Here is a 14,951-nt window from a genome sequence, read left to right as displayed (position 1 = left end):
AGTTCCAGCCAGCAGGCTCTGAAATCTGCCCTTAGCCTTTGGAGAACAGAAAGCAGTGATTTTTAGGGACACTTAGGATGGCTTCTGGGCTTCCAAACCCTTGCCTGCTTAGGTGTTCTCTGAGGAATCAAGATTGTCCTATAAACTGTTAAAAAATCTGAAGGTCAGGTGGATTAGAAGACCTCTCCTGGCAAACATGAGCATTTCTTCTTTGAAATGCTCACTCTGAGATTTTTAGGAAATTTTAATTGTTCTGTGAAGCTGGACCTTAATTCTGTTTCAGACGGAGTTTGTATTAATTCTCTCCTGAAGGATTAGGCATCTGTGTTGATCATGCGGGCTTGACCAGTAGCAAGTGAAATCAATGCAGTTTTGACTCTCCTCTCCATTTTATGAGCCTTAGAGAAGCTTTCATAATTGGATTAGGTTTAAATTTAATTGCCTGTTATTGTGCTCACGTGGATCTTGTGTATAGGGCAATATAATTGAATGTCCAATTCCTCTTTGTGATGTAGAAGAGGCATTGAAACTTTACAGTAGAGTGGAATAGGACGAAGCAAGAGATGCTAATTGAACTCTTGCACGTACATAAAGAATGTACAGGTGATGCTATTGTTATTTTTGTACCTAGAGAGAGCCGGTTTGAAACCTTTGTGGTCAGTGCTCTTTTTTTGTGTGCAACCAGGCTAATGTGAACAGATTGTACGGGCAGATTTGGAAGGCAGGTGTTCACATCACAAAACCACTGCTGTAATTGCCATGGTGTGCTGTGCCATTCTCAAGCAAAAAGGTCAAAAGTAAATGGACACAAACTAACTTTTACCTGTATTAGTGGTTCTTTGAGGTAATTTTCTGGCATGCTAATGGTTTAGGATGGGGAAGGTTGCTCACTGATGACAGATAATCTATTTTACCTTCTTTCTCATAGAAACAAACACTGCTTTCACAATATCTAGCATCAAATTTTCAGTCGCCCCAGTTTGCTTTCCAGTTTTGAATGTTTGAAACCCCTTGGTTACAGGTCTAGGAACCACCTTTTCACAACTGCACTTCCTTGCTGTAGCGTTTTGCTTTTTCATACGTTTGATATCTTTATCATCTCTCTCTCTCTTCAGACTTAAAATTCTGGTATGTATTGTCTAAATGCACGTTTCCCTACTAGTCCGCAGGAAATAAGAATCTAGTTCTCGTTTTGGCTTGCCCATTAATACCTCACTTCAAGTGATATGGTTGGCTTCACTTCTCAGACCTGGATATCACAAGGTCTATCTCCCAAGTGAAAATATATCTCCTGAAGGGGGATTTGTGGGTAGAGAGGAGGTAAGCTATTTCTTGTACAGCTCTGACTGCTTGTTCAGATGGCCATCACCTGCACATAGGCATACACAGACATATTTCAGATGCAAAATACATGAAACTTCTGACTTAAGAACACATTCCTGAGTCACTTAAGCTTGTTCTTTATATAGTACATAATTTGTTTTGGAGTTAGAAATGTGTCTTCTCGTTACGCGCTCTGATGATGGTATTCTAGAACAGCTGCATTTGGGGTTTTGCTTTACTTTATGAAGCTTCAAAAAGAAATGTACCGATGGTAAGTGGTTTTCAACATGCACAAGGGGAAAGAGAGTGGGCTATTTCAAGAGATTAAAGAAATTCTCTTCCTTTTTTCCCTTTATCACAGATGCCCGGGATGTAGAGCAATTGAGTAAGAATAACATTACGCACATTCTTTCAATCCATGATAGTGCCCGCCCTATGCTTGAGGTAAGAGGTGTGGGGGACTCCACGGTAAATCCTTACTTTGCCATTGACTGTTACAGTCATCTTGAGGTTAATTTCTTGTTCTGTACAATTGGTGTTTTGAGACTGATTTTCTTGTGGAAATGTTTGACAGCTGTAGTTTTGGGATCCAGTCACAGATTTTGTTGTTGCTGCCGTTATAACAACAAGAAATCTAGCTGACAAAGGAAGAGACAATTACGATGTCATTCAATATAACACAAGAATGGGATTGTGTTATTAATTTAATAGTAAAGGTAAGTTTCCTTCTGTGTGGAGTTCAAGCATCACATAAACACATTCCTTCTCCCCCTTCCCCACTACCAACCCTCCTTTGTACTTGGGCCCCTTTCTTGAATCTTTATAGCAGATGGTTGTGCAAGGTTTGCAGTCTTTTTCTGTGTAAAATAGCCTTATTTAGGCTTGGGGTGTGGAAGGAACCAGTGCTCCCTCATAAAATACATCTAATATAGCAGAGCATCTGTAGGTCTCCAGCACTTTAACATGAAGTATTATTCCTCATTTTACTGAGGGGAAGCTGGTCTGAAGAGCTGAAATGACTTGACTCGCTGTGTCATCTTGAGCAGTGAAAGAGCTGGGATCAGGCTGCAAGTCTCCTGTGCTGGGCTGTTGTGCTTTTTTCTTTATGCCAGCTTATCTTGGAAGGAGGGGAGTTTGGCTGGGCTTTGCTACATCTTAAAATTTTGCTATTTGATTTATGTTGGGAACTGTTATCCCCTTAAATTTGTTTGTTCCTTCCCTGCATTCCACTTTTCATTAAATATGGCAAAATAGTGGGTAGTTGCTGGTGTTGCCCCTCAGATGCTGATGGGAATCTCTGCTGTTCGTTCTCTTCATGTAAAAAGTCTGTAGTGAATTCAGTCCTTAAACTGCAGAATTTCCACCTCTCCCAGGCAAGTCAATGGGTAAGCTGAACAAAAGGTGTCCCTAGAATGTCACGATTAAAACCAAAATCAAGTTAATGGTGAATTCAGGGTTGACCTTGAACTGAGAAGTGTGCTGAAGCAGAGCTTTAGCGGTTGACCTTATTGTACTGTCCATTTGACTTCTGTTGTGCCTGATGCTTGTTAAGTCTGAAACATACTGAATTTCAAGCCTGCTCTTAGTTGGAGAGAGAAACAGTTGTACTGAGTAAGGGAGATGTAATGTTTCCTCTAGGGTGCTGCTCCCTCAAATGAATAGAAACTTACTTTGTTTTATTACCATGATTAGAAAAGTAGGAAGACTAATTACGGCACAGATCAGCTGCAGCCTCAGGCCAGTGTTTCTTGTGGTGGTGGTAGTTTTGGCAGCCCACACGCCACCTCCTCGCTTGTGGTGGTGCATCTGTTTGTGGGGCTGCATGGTAAATAGATCTGGGAGCTTTTGTGGGTTAAATATAACCAAGTCACCATTTCTTCCTCTAGCTACTCCCACAAAAGACATGAAGGATTATATTTACGCAAATCTGTTCCCAATCTGGTTCACAATAGTGTCTCAAAAGTTACAGTGGCATGGGAACAAGTAGTGGCTGGTTGAGGACAGACTTGCTTTATTCACCTCTGCATCTAAAAGAAATGTTTCTCCAACTGTGCCTTCTATTTTCTCAGCATGCAATGTACTCCTTTATGTGCTGGTGATCTGGAAAACAACTGTTAAAACTTTTCCCCAGTACTTAAAGTAGTGGAAAGATTGCAAGTTCCGTTTGTTTGGGAGCTGAGCTGATTATTAATTACTTTATTATTCATGGTCTTACTGTGTTGCTTGTTTGCAAATAAATGCTTCTGTTTAGAAACAAGGGCCTAGAAAACATCTGTTAGGTTGTGTTACTTCCTTTGTTATTTACATCTTTGCCAGGGTGTAGGTAGGTTTGTTTACAGCATGTGTATCCACACTGTGCTTGGGGCTTGTTCTCAAGTCCACTGGAGTCAAATGGGAATGCTTTCCCTACATGTCTCCCTCTTCCCCTTTCCCCCCAGATTTCACACTTGGAAAGTGAGGGCTTACATTTGTGTTCAGAAATCCGTCTGATGTTACTCAGACCTTTAAACGTGGAATTGCAGTGGTATGAGAATCTTTTTTTTTCCCTTGACGTTCCCTGTTTTGTGTATTTTTGTGTGTATTTTTGTCAATGTTGATCATCTGTAAAAAGCTGCATTTTCTTGGACTGTGGTAGTTGCGTTTGTCTTTTGCTAACAATATTTTTTATTTCAAGTATTTCCTAGTCAATCTATGGGAAATGCTACAAACATTTCATTAAACAAAGCTTTCTGTGCAAGCTGTGGAAGGTGAGTGTTTTTAGATATTGAAAACTCAATAGTGTTGTAGTAACATGTTGTCAAAGAGAATTTGGCCTTTTTTTGGCTGTCTGTGGAACAAATGAATATGGATGCATACCTTAGCTCTCAAAGAGGTGACAAATTACCCACCTCTTGCTTGTCAGATTTTGAAGTTTCACTAATGACTGTTTTGATGCAATAATACTTCTGATGCAGTACTTAAAGCTGATAGTGGTGGGTAGAGAATGAAAACAAGCAACGTGGCTTCATTGTCCATACTCAAGAATGCAATACTCAATAAAAGCAAACGTCAGTGTGTGTGGTGAACACCAACTTGCTACAGATTGTAAAATTTTCTACTTTAGTAACTTACAGCATTGCTCCTCTCTGTGATGTTACAGACCACTTTTACTTAATTGTGTTTAAAATATTCGCAGTACCTTTTAAAAAGTGTGCTTTCCTCTGTGCTATATATACTGCAGTATTTGGATATATGTTGCTTTAGTTCCTCATAGCTTACCAACTTACTACAAAACGATTGAAGAGTTTCACAAAAAAAAATTTGTTATATCGGTTTAGGTTTCATAGTGTATGCCTGTTGAGAAGTAACTTAAAAAAACCAAAAGCAAAACCAAAAAAACCCAAAACCAAAGAAGAATGCTTTCGTACTGGAATTTGGTTTCAGACATTATCTCAATGATCATTTACAAACCCTCATGGATGTCTGATTTATGGGTGGCTCATAATCAAAGTTTGGCCTTAGGAAGTTATTGCCCTGGAATATCTGGAAAAAGTAGGTTTAAAAATCAATTGGATTCTAAGACTTTGTATACCTTTAGACATTGGCAGCCTGCATTAAGTATAAGACATAGAATTGTTTTGTAAGACTTCAAGCGATTTAGACTGGGAGGAATTTGCCAAAATTGGCCTGAACTATATTGCAATATTGCTCCTTAGTTCTTTTTGTATAAACTGTTTCAAGGAAATTTGTCCCCTACTAAAACCAAGCTTGAAATTAATTTATATTTAGAGAGCATCCTAAGGCTATTATTCCAATGAAGTATACCATTGTTATACAGGATCTTAACCACATAGGTAAGCATTTTGTAGTTTAAAGATGCACATTTATTACTCCATCAGAAAAAACTATAGGTTGCTGGTGACGTGTCCAAGAGAAAGAAAGGACTGCATGCCATGTGGAACGAGGTTTGTTATTTCAGATGCACAGAAGTCATCCCCTGAGTAAGAGCGGTGTCCAACAGCATCATGTGTGTTCCTGCAGAGGCACAGAGGCAGTAGCCCTGGTGAATCAAGTTGGCTCCTCCAGAGCACTTTGGACAGCTGCCCATGGAACACTCACCGATGTTTTATAAATCCACACAAAAGCCATATACAGAGGAGAATAATTAGGTTTCTTGCCACCTGCTTCTCAGCTAGTTCATGTTTTAAAATCTCTGTTCAGAATGTGAGAGACACTGAAAGGTGGATGAGGAAACAGGTATCTCGGAGTGTACTTTAAATAATAGTATATCTGGCAGTGACTTTGTTGGATCTCGTGGTAGAACTCCCTTTTTAAAGCTAGGACAAACAGCTGTTGGGGTTGGAGGCCAAAAGGTCTGACTATTGTGATATCCATATATCCTAACCAAGCTGGCGCGGTCAGTCAGGACCCACGGAGAATGTGGAAGCACTTTTAACTAATCTGGAGAAATTCTTCCCTCTGTTGCTTCGAAGGATGCCAGCTAGGTGTTACTCTGCTGCATTAGATCTGAAGTCTGACAAATTTTGTGCCAGCTGACCTAAGTGAAGGAGGTAAAGGCAAATCTTGTTAATCTTGCTTATAAGAATCTGGTTGCAGGTCCACTGAAGCTAAGAGTGTTTCTCTGTGGATTTTCCAGGTGTTTGACCCTGTTCTGGGGGATGTTACATGGAGATGAATGTGGGCCCAAACCAAATAGGATGTTGATGTGGATTGTGCAGCTACTTGAAAACAGCTGCATCCCATTCTGGAAAGTGCATGCTGTGGTGGACAGTTATGTCCCAGCAGCTGAACTTGCAGCATCCATAATCCTCACTCTTGCTCTTCCCCCCGTGCCCCCCCAGTCAACGCATACACACGCTTAAATACTGGCAAAAGCAAGAATGCTTCCTCCAGCGCATTGGGCAGTGATTGCTGTGTGTCATGCAGGAAGGAGTGCAGCATGAGTCCTGGGGGAGGAAGGGGTGCTAGAAGGTCTTCTGGTCAGACAGTCTTTCAAGCCCTGTCCCAGAGAGGTATTAGCCACAAGAGAGGCAGGGATGGTCTGATGACAGTCCGTGGGTCCCCGTGCGGAGAACCCACCTTAGAGAACAGTGTGATATGCATGGCTGACAAATGATGTCACCCAAATTCAGACTGGAAGTAAGCAAGGCTTTAACTGTGAGGGTAAGTAATTGCTGAAATATGCTGCCAGAGGCAACAGTGGATTTTCTCGCGTGCTCCATTTTTGTGTGGAAGTTGATTCAAGTAAGACTGAGTTATAGAGGTCTCTGAGCTTTGCACTTTACAGTCAGAGCATTTCACAGTCCTTGGTCTGTCTGAGATGCTTTGAGGTGGCAGTTGTGGTGACTCTTGTGTGCATTGTAGACACCTGTCCATCAGTCAGGAAATGGACTGAAACTACCAGCTTCTTTCACATGGTCTGCTACACATTTGTCAGTTACTAGTAATTTTGCTCTTGCTCTTGGCCTGGACCAGAGGTTTGATCTAGTAAATGTGTGAATCATGTTACCAGTTGCCTGTGGTTGTGGAGTTCTTTGGCATTAATTTATTTATAGTGTTGCCATTGTCAGACTGACCACTGCTGCATCGCAGGAAGCTCTGTATGCTGCACTCATCTTGGAGACATCATAACAATCACAGTAATGTAGATCTTAAATCAACAAGAGATTACCTGGGCATTCCTGTACTGTCCTCTGCCACAAAAGCTTTCCATTGTACACTCTGTTTATGACAAATTGCATTAAGAGTAGGTTTTTGCATGTGTGCCACTTCTATATGTGTGTCAGTTTTCTTTCTTTGCTTTCTGTTGCTACAGAATATTTGTTTTGTTTTTATTTTTAGTGTGTTGTTTTTTTCAGATGAGGAAAGAGTATATCAGTATTCGTGATAGTTTCAATTGAAGTCATTTGGATGAAGTGTAAGTAAATGAAATCCCAACAAAACATGCAGAATTTTTTTGATTGGGGGGTATTATCATCTCTCTCTGCTCGGTACCAAAGCTGTCATAAGTTTTAGGCATCTCCATTTCATCTGAATAGCCAATCACAGTGTTCCTGTGATACTCACATACCAGATGGTTCTGTTTCAAGTCTTAACTGTTTGTGGGATTTCTTCTCCAACCAAAAGAGTGATCTTAAAGCATTATATGGAATTTTTTGAATGTTGCAATAATGTCTTCTGGTTGCTGAGAAAATACTCTCTGAAGCCTATGAATCATTTGCTCTTTTTCTCTAACTTTCTTAAAATATTAGCTGTATAGGTTATGGTTTTTCCCCCTCATTCTGCATGGTTAACCAGAGCACCCACAGAGGACAGTTATTTATTCTTTTTTTTTCCTTTGTATTCTGATGCCATTAACAATATCATCTTAATCTGGTACATGCTATCTCCAGAGCAGTGGTTTTCCTCCCCTTTTTCCTGAATAGATGACTACCTAAGTAAGTGTTGCTATGGTAGGTGGGTGGAGGGGTGGGAAAGGTAGAGAAGAGCTAATTGCTGACTGAACTAAGTATTTTTCTTGTCCAGTCTGTTAGCTTGTGCAGCCAGCACAACTTAAATGAACTGTATCTTTGAAAATAAAAAACTTAACAGGCCAGATCTTCTTAGAAAGAATTTTAGATTTTTTTTTTCCTTGCAAACTTTAAAATTTTAATCAAAGTAGAAATAGGCTTTCAAATATTCAGTATCTAAAAAGCTGAACTGAAAGAGAAGAGCACAGTTAAAAAAATCTGTGCTGATCTCTTAGAACAATCTTTCATACTCCCCGAGTAAACAATCAAATGCATTAATAGAATACAGGCAACAAAAAGATGCTGTAACTGGAACAGAACCAGTAAGTGTGAGGAATAGAAGCTGTAGAAAAATAAGGGTGCTACGGAGAAGCTGTATAACTTCTCTACACCAGTTTTATGTCTGCTGAATGCTGTGATATACCTGTTTTATAAGGTGTTAAGGATGAGAAAGTTGCAGCTGGGGAAATCACAAGAGGAAGTGCTGGATCAAGTTTATGAATTAAAAAAAAAAAAGGTGTATGACTGTCTGGTAAATCCAGACCTTTGCAGGAAAGTGAAGAGCTAAATGACTGAATACCTATCAAAAACTGAGAAAAGTTTCTAAGATCAAATGGTCATAGCCTGCAGACCTAGTATAGATAATGCATTCGTATCAGCTTGCATTAAGATCTGGAATCTCATTTCATAGTTTTTAAGCCTGGCTGGATATTATAAATCTTAATGCAGTTTTAGCTGGGCATGATAGTCTTGCAGGTTTACAGATGATCTTTAGACTACACATGTGCAGTTTTTTAGAAAAAAGCTATAGAGGAACTGGCAGCTCCAGCACAATGCAAGTAATCTGCTTAGCATAGTTTGTGGATAGTATTTTTGCAGCTATTTTGGTTTTTGCTATAGAAACCTATCATATCTGCTGTTAGCACTTAATGTGATGAGGTTAACTATAGGGGAGCTTTTACTGAAGCTTTGAAGGGGAATAGCCTCATGTCCTTTTAGTTTTCTAATTCTTTCTTTCCATCACCAGTTTGTGGAAACTTCTTTCTTTCTCTCATGCTTGCACATTCTGAACTGATTTCATTGTGTGTGTGTGTGTGTGTGTGTGTGTATAACAGGGATTACCCTGTGCTAAAACAAAAGAAAAAAATTCCTGTGTTGTGTCCCCAGTTCCCCCAGCTGATAACTCTGGAAGTGCTGAAAGCTGCCTTAGTGCTTTCTTCTTTGGTTCTGTAATCTAAGGGAATATCCTCACACAGACACCAGTCCAGAAAGCATTTGTCTGGACTCTAAAGCATATCACTGCTCAAAACAAAATAACTAAATAGGGAAATATTGGGAAACCAATCAGCCCTGCTTGCTGCCTTTTTTTTTTTTTTTTTTTTTTTTTCCAGAAAAAAGCATATGCTAATTCTGGACAGATGCTGCTCAGCAAGTGAGAACTGCCAGTCTATTAAAACCGTGTTACGATGTTGGATAGCATACAGAAGTCTTCAGCTGTAGGAGTTCACTCATATATGAAAATTGCATCTTGATGACATGATGAGAGAAGTCCCTGCTGGGTATGGCTGGGCAACATGTTCTCTGCACAGGCTCTGCTGTCTTTGATATCCAGCCCAAAGACTTATGGGAACGATTAAAGACGGAGACGGCCTTCAAAATCAGAGTTGCTAATATCATATGACAAGGTCATTGTTGTTGTATAAAGATCAGCTCTGCAAATTAATAATTTAGTCAAGTCGGACTGTTGCATTTCCATCTATAGCACTAAGCTCTTACATTACCAGTGCTGGAAGCTGTGAATTTTCAGCCTTTATGCTACCATCAAGAGGAAGTGTATAAGCACTTCTTCTAATAAAAAACTTAACTTTCTTCTATGTTGTTTCACTGCCTTTTCATGGTGAGGGTTTCCCCTCATGAGATGTTTCAGAAGACCATGCTGAGCAAAATAGCTACCATTTTTCTTTCAGGTGTAGCAGCACCAGAAGATTCTCTCTAGTTTGAAGTAATGCCCTGTCTGGCTTTGGCTCTGCTTGTGAAGTTGGGAGCTCTGACTAATTTTTCAAAAATTACTTTGGTAGCCCACTAAGAAGCCTTCAAGAGACTTCCACAAAGCGGCTTTTAAAGTGCGTCAGGCCGGGCCTTCATCATGAGGTGCCCTTGGCAGAGGCTGCTGTGGTGATGCGCTAAATTCGTTCACTGTTTGAATCGCTAAGCACACGCTGGCTGTGTCAGAGGAAGCACGTTCCTGAAGTGGCAGATGGCAGGGAGGAGAGGATGAGGACCGTTTGAAGCTTTCAATGGCAAGCTGTTCGCACAAGAGACGTTTAGACCGGTAAATGCCTGGTGTTTCTCATTGCTTAGACACAGTGTTGACCAGAACAGAGCAAATGCTCTGGCCTGCTCTGAGCAGAGGAGGTGATGTGGAGAGTATGTTAATCCATGCCTGTAGTACGAGCATATTCCGGAGCGTAGTGATCATGTTCCAGCATTCCCTGAAAGAAAGAGGTAGGTAGGGTATATTGGTTTATTGCAGTACTCAGAGATCCCCTTGGAGGGTTCAGGGACCGAGTGTTGCAGTACTCGGAGGGTTCAGGGACCAAGTGTGATAGGTAGCTCTCAGATGTTAGATGAGCCCTGACGTGCCTGGGGGCTTGAATACATCATCTAGTCAAGGCAGACTAACAAGGTCCTTCCTCTCAGCTGAAGTATGTAGTCTTGTAAATATTCTTGGCGTGTCTTAAAGGATATAAACGACAATTTAGTATAAACTCGTTAGTGTTTTCTCCCACTCTGCATTCCTTCAGATGAGCCAGGTTAGAATTGGAATTCAGGCTTAGAATTAGAAATAATATGTGCAGCTCTTCATGCAAGTAAAGTAAAATCCTTAATTCTTCAACATTTCCCTCTTACAATTTTAGAAAGGATGATAGAGAGGAGAAATGGGGAAGGAGGGCTTTAACAGGACACTTTGTATTTGTGATTGGCATATTCTAGCCTTAATGGTACGGACTTTTCAAAAGTGTCACTGAGGCTACTTCTGAAGAAAACTGAGAACAAACTTTGCAAAAAACCCCACGACTTGTAAAACTATTGTATTATTCAAGGTAACAAACCAAATGTATAAATTCTATTGCAGGAGTATCCCGCTTTCTGTTGTTCATATTCTTCATGTAATTTCAATTTCATTTATAATATTTTTCAAAAACCAAACCTGAGTGTGTTGTTCACTAAAGTCAATTAGTGGTTGCTTTTTGCTGAAACATAAATGTGTTTTCTATGAGTCATTAATAAAATCGGCACCAATGATGATTGCTACAGAAAGTAACTGAAAGGACAAACAAACGGTTGAACGGTTTTCAGTTTAGCAGGTTCAGTTTGGTGCATTACTGGACAAAACCCTTGATAAACTCTTGTTGGTTTGGCTTGAGGAAGCTTTGTGCTGGCTGTTTCCCACTTTAGCTTTTTTGCTGAAATGCCCCTAAACAAAAATAAGTCGTCCTGCCCTCATCTGTTGATGTGACGACTCAAATTAACACATGGTTTTTGACTAACCTGAAAGAACTTGCCAGGTGCTGGAGGTTTTCTATTTGCATCTGGGTTCACAAATTTAAGTTTAGGGTTTTAGGTTTAAAAAAAATTTCTTGGAAGTCGTTGATGGTATCTTTACATAAATTTAAATAGAGAGGTTTAATGCCAAAAATACAATCCTGCTCTTTTTAAACTTTTTTATTTTACAACCTCTTCCCCCCACCCCCTGCCCTTGAAGAACAGAGATTTTGTAATTTGAGGTTCTTTCTCCCTCTACTCGCCTTTTAATATCTGAAGTTCTAGATTCAGGTTTCCAGTGCTAACTAGAATCTCTGAAATGTTGTATATACAGCAGTGGTGGGGACAATGTTCTGAAGAACATCTGTAAAAAACATTACTTAGAAAATCCCCTAAACATGGAATAATGAATAGCATTTTTAGTCCGCCTTCTTATTCTCATGCATACTGTTTTTCTAGAATACTCAGTTTTGTATAAAAATCGCTGGACAGTTTTCTTTCATGGATAAATTGTATCTTAGTATGATTTAGGGTGTAATCAAACTGAGCATCATTCTTAATGACTTCAGAACATCTTTGATCATTACAAAGGAGCAAACATCATATAGGTGCTGCATTTGTCTCACAGTAGTATTCTTTGTACCTTATCCTGTTTGGAGTCAAAATTATTCTTGGTATTGTGCGATTAAATTTGTGCGTGCTCTTTAGAGATCCTATTCTCAGTCAGTGACCCATTATCTGACATGTACCACTTACAGATGTGTCATTTTGCTACTGCAAAATTCTGCATGTTCTACTAAAAAACCCCAAATGGCAGTTTTTACAAGTTTCGTTAAAAAGAAGCTGGAGTTTTTAAAATAGATTATAGGTAAGTAGAATAGAAACAGTGTGTTCCTTAAGAAACAGGACTGTTACGTTTCCTGAGCACTTCATGAAAATACTGGATTTAATAACAAAGATTTAATTATATTTTTTAAAAGCTAATGATATTAGGAGGGTGTTGTTCTATAGTCTAACTGACTTTTCCAAATGTGAGATAACTCTTCAGTTTCCAATCTTAGTAGATAGACCTCTAAAATAATTAGAAATTTGAAATGACTGCAATTCCATGAATACCGTAACTGCAGTGTAAAACCTCTGCATATATACGTGTGCACCTAAACCTTTTTGTTTTTAATACCTTAATATTCACTGCAGCAGAACTGACTTAGTTCTAGAATCTGTGATGAAATTGTGCAAGTGTTGTTGTTGTTTCTCAAATAACAGTGAATTTTAGAAATTTTACTTAACTCTCGCTTGTTTCAACTTTGACAATCTTGAAATCGGAATACTTGCTCTAGTTTTGCTAGCTCTCACTGTATCGGTTTAACTGTAGCATTTAGTTTCAGGGCCTAAGAGAGACAGAAATCTAGTTTTGGTGGTTACTCTGTCTGCTGAAACAGAAAACAGAAAAGTAAATTATATTTTATTTTACTGATTTTTTGAGGTAGTCTTAACAGGTTAAATACACCAAAAGAAATGGGAGTGCTGCTTTTATTTGATGAGGGCATCAGTTAGGATCATCATGTGAATAATAAGGGAAAAAGTATAGAGGAGTGTGTGTGTGTTGGAGGGTAGGGGTGTTTGGTGGTAAAGGTGATTGATGGAGAAAGGAAAGTGAGCAATGATTTAAAAGTAACAAGTGGAAAGTAGCGGTGAATCGAGATGAGCAGAAGAAAACTGTGTTCAGCATCTCATTGACCTAGGTGCTTGGGTTTGAACACATTCCATATGTATGGAATGTTTTATTACCTGAGAACATACATAACTTCTGTTTAATTAAAAAGTTTGGATTGTTTGGTTTTTTTTTTAATAGGTAATCTCGGAAAAAGCTTGTTTGGAGAGATGAGACGTGACTGACACAGCTGTCAGCTGGAGAAATGTTTGAATAACAATATATTAGCAGCAGCATTCAATAAATAAAGTGGATGTATTAATTCATGTAGGATTTAAAATAATATTTCTCTTCTCACCAGTTTTATAATTGCAAGCTTTTCTCTTTGCTTTGAACAAATACCATGTTTTGGAATGAGTTAGCTATTCTGTGGCATCTAATTTAGTGTGTGTAGGTGAAGTGATACAATACCTAGTTTGAGTTGTTCTGTCCTTCCTCCACTGAATAATTTTTAGAGAATTGTCATTCCTAGGAAACAAAACAGTTAATTTAAAAATAAATTAATAAAATAAAGACTTCCATATAGTTGACATAAAATTTGTATTTTGTCTTCCCATCTTTATTAATATGCAACTTTGGATATTGCATTTGCAACCAGATGCAAGTTTGTGTAATGAAACAGCAGACTAGGTACTGATTTGGAGCTTGTTGAAATTTTCACTAGGAGCTGGTCTGCTTGACTCTTCAACAATCTTTTGATTTGGCTTATTCTGTTTTAGTCGCTGTTTCAGTGATTATTACCTTCTTATATCTTATGCTTAGCAGTTTCAGAATGGTAAACAAACTGCTATATAATAAAATAGCGATGTCTCTATCTTTCTTGCGTGCTAGTAGCCCATCTAAAACGTTGTAGGTATTTACTTGTTCGGTTGGCATGAACTGTTCTGCTTTGCAAGGTCCCTTTGGGACAGTTCTTAGATGTTATCTGCAGGGTATGTGCACAGGAAGGACAGCAGTGTCTTGGGGAGCAAATATACAAATAATATTATGATCCTGGGTAGTGTTTTTTTAAAAAACAGTCACAGACAGCAGGGTTCAGTAATTAACTATCTTCCTATTGCCAATATGTTTAAAAAAGAAAGTCTATCCAGCATATGTGAGGAAAAGCTAATTCCAGCAATCAGTTCTGTGAGTATCTACACAGAAGATCCCTTGAAGTCTCATTTATGAATACCTGCCCCATACAATCTTGTGTCGTTGTTGTATTTCAGGTATCCAATTGATGAATGATACTTGATCCTATTATTATCATTGTTATTTCAACCAAGAGAAGCAAAACCTGATGGTAGGGTGGGATCCTCAGGAGTTACCAACTCTGGCCAAACTGTGTTTGGGTCAGAGTCTCTGAGAGTTTCACTGTTGATTTTTGTGGGAGTCGGGTTAGGTCACTGCACAGTACTTTTGAAATCCCACCTCTAACTATTTCTGAGTTGAGTGTGTGATTATTTCCTCACAGGGAGGAGTCCATCACCACAGCCTTCCAAAAACACCGTACGAGTGACATGCATCGGTCAAAATACCAAATTCCAGTAACTTTAACTATTTCCTGTCTGAGAAGCTATATTAACAAGGTTGATGCTGAGCATTTGCAAGCACAATAGTGAAAAGAGTGCTGTGGGCTTCACTGGAAGTTCTAAGTGCTGAAGACCTCCAGGATCAGGCTCTGGATGAGCCATTCAGTACCGTGTGTGGTCTCTCACAGGCTAGTTTCATGCTTGCTTGCGGTAATGGGAACTAGCCAGCCATGACAAAAAAAGAACATTGTGGGTCTTAAACTTGTGCTGGTGGTACTTCTGCTTTTAAAGTGAACATGATCTGAAAGCCCCTCTGCACTCAGCCTGTGAAAAGCACTCAACATG

At 39.2% G+C, this 14,951-nt stretch overlaps 1 protein-coding gene across 9 annotated transcripts in view; it reads left to right on the top strand.

The window, feature by feature from the left end:
- DUSP22 (dual specificity phosphatase 22) overlaps nt 1-14,951 on the top strand; it is a 46,788-nt gene that overhangs the window by 14,207 nt on the left and 17,630 nt on the right. For 6 of the 9 annotated variants that reach the window (XM_075142578.1, XM_075142582.1, XM_075142577.1 and 3 more), the window contains one exon: nt 1,685-1,767. The exons of the other annotated variants lie outside the window; for them this stretch is intronic. In XM_075142578.1, coding sequence (XP_074998679.1) covers nt 1,685-1,767 — 83 coding nt within the window. The remainder of the gene's footprint in view (nt 1-1,684; nt 1,768-14,951) is intronic. 9 annotated transcript variants of the gene reach the window in all.

Source organism: Calonectris borealis, chromosome 2 (assembly GCF_964195595.1).
Source record: "Calonectris borealis chromosome 2, bCalBor7.hap1.2, whole genome shotgun sequence".
Classification (NCBI taxonomy): Eukaryota; Metazoa; Chordata; class Aves; order Procellariiformes; family Procellariidae; genus Calonectris; species Calonectris borealis.
The sequence above is the reverse complement of the archived record's forward strand: the minus strand, read 5'-3'. Positions and strand labels throughout refer to the sequence as shown.